Below are 2,260 nucleotides of genomic sequence, written 5' to 3' on the forward strand. Positions count from 1 at the left end.
TATACACAATAACAGCAGCTGTACAAGTATTAACCGGAAATGAAGAATATAGTGACCAGTGTTGTGCAGAAACAAAGTCCAGAAAGTCCAGTGTGTGTGTAAGAACCATATGTGTGGGTCAGGACTGTGTGGTGGTGTGATTGAGAGACCGTATCGCCTGCAGGAAGAAGCTCCTCCTCAGTCTCTCTGGTTGGTTAAAAGCACAAATGTGTTTCGTTTGAGTTTTCTTGCGGTTCCTTTCAGAACTCGAGGCGAACGCCGCTGTGGGACATCCTCGACGAGCGGGAAAGCACAGACTCCTTCGACAACGAGGACGAGGAGATGGTAACGTTCGAGCTGAGCGACATGCTCCTCATGCTGCTCGCCGCGGGAACCGACGACGAGGTGACCGATTCAGAGGACGAGTGGGACTTGTTTCACGAGGAGCTGGACGATTTCTATGAGATTTACCTATAGCAGCCCCGACCGCCGGCGCCCTACATCCACCCCTCACCTCCCCGTATATACTAGACACTAGAATGGACTGTCTTGTGCGAGTGATGGACAGTAGCTTTCCCTCCACCCCTGTATTGTGGCAGTGCCTTTAAGCAGGCCATTAATAATGAACTTCTAAAATATTTAAAAAACAAAAAAAAACCAACAAGTCGGTGCACTCGTGCTAAACATTTTCTAGACATTTATTCTTGTGAGTCTTTCTCGTGTGGTTCATGTTAAAAGGAAACGATAAAAGAACTCAGTATAAAATTTAACAAAGCTTATAACTTTCTTCAAATAATAAAAATTGTCAAGTTTATTTGTGGGCGAGGGTTTGACTTCTTATCTAGCCAGGTGTTTGTACATAATCCTGAGACTTTACACTCGAGCTTACTCGGCACCATTTACTGTAATCGTGAGGCCGTGTTGTACGATTTTATAGATGGTTTTTGAAGATCCCAATCTTTTTCTTTATGAACGCTGATGACAGCAAATATATTGTGCAGATGGTTAATAAATTAGCTGTAATGACGACATCTTCCACCGCCACATATTTCCTACAGTTCACGCCATTAAAGCATTTTATACCTCAACATAAACTGTAGAAAATCCAATCGATGGACTAAAGTGTCCTGATGCAGGACGGGCGTCTTTGTTACCGTCAGGCTTCACTTATTGAACAGCTCCAAAAACTCAGAGCAAACAAAGGAGTTTGTTGTTTGGAACAAATTAGGTCCACATTGTGACTGATGGCAGCTGAACAAAGGTTCCTCAGGAAACCCTCCTGAGGCTCCGTGTCACCTGTTTCTCACCTGAGACGTTGAGCTCAGATCTCTCTGACACATCAGTGTGATTCTCACTGTTACAGCAGTACTACTGAACAAAACGCAAGTGTGTCGAAGCCACTAGTGGACAGAGTTCGTGAGCTGCTCAATAACCGAAGCGTCTGCTAACCCCGTGCACCCGACGGAGCGGTCTGTGGGTGATCACCTGTATTTGGACATGAGGAGAGTATTTGCCCCGTACGTGCCAGCTGCAGTATCGGTCAGATAAACGATGTAAGCATGGACACTTTTGAAAACTACCAGCCTCTAACCCCAACCCCGGGGCCTCGAGGTAGCGCAGAGCAAGCCCTCCCAGAACCAGCTCCAAAGTCACTGCTTGAGCTCAAACGGACTTCAGTAAGCCTTGAAGCTGAGACGCTGACCCACACTCCTGACAGCTGGTGCTGACTTGTTGAATGCCACTGGAATGCATATGTTTATACTGAAATGAGTGTTTTCAATGTTCCACAGCCATCCATCTTAACTTGACATTAAAGTTTAAAAATCTTCCTGCTGTGTCGACTTCCTTCATGGATCAGCTTTACTCTGATTCTGATTAGTAGCTGTTTTTAAGAACAAATTTCAGCCTTTGTCACTTTTGTGCGATATAAAACAACAACTCTCATTTAGCTTTACTTGAATGTGTTTTGGATAATTGTCCTCCAGCCTGACGTCTCTGCTTGCTGGAGTTCTTGAACAGCCTTCGGTGCAGAATTCCTTCAGTTGCGAGACATTTAAAAATGTTCTTGAAATTCTAATGAATATTTCCGATGGTGCTAAATGTGTAAACCAGCTGCTGGTCAAACTCGTATGGCCCTTTTTGTGTGGAGATTCAAACTGGGGGTGTCCACAGACTTCTTTTCATGTGCTGTTGTAATGAATTTGTCCCAAATAACAGGCGCTTTACGGTTCGTTTCGTAACCTCCTTGCCACCCAAAGTCATACAAACCTTTATTTAGGAA

At 44.6% G+C, this 2,260-nt stretch overlaps 1 protein-coding gene across 1 annotated transcript in view; it reads left to right on the forward strand.

Annotated features, from left to right (window-relative positions):
- The window catches only part of mkrn1 (makorin, ring finger protein, 1), a 13,993-nt gene extending 12,186 nt beyond the window's left edge, over nucleotides 1–1,807 (forward strand). The window contains exon 8 of the mRNA XM_005733201.1: nucleotides 244–1,807. Within this exon, the coding sequence (XP_005733258.1) occupies nucleotides 244–456 (213 nt within the window). The 3' untranslated portion in view covers nucleotides 457–1,807. The remainder of the gene's footprint in view (nucleotides 1–243) is intronic.
- Nucleotides 1,808–2,260: the final 453 nt, after the last annotated feature.

This window comes from Pundamilia nyererei, unplaced genomic scaffold, assembly GCF_000239375.1.
Source record: "Pundamilia nyererei isolate P.nyererei 1_Seehausen unplaced genomic scaffold, PunNye1.0 scaffold00050, whole genome shotgun sequence".
NCBI lineage: Eukaryota > Metazoa > Chordata > Actinopteri > Cichliformes > Cichlidae > Pundamilia > Pundamilia nyererei.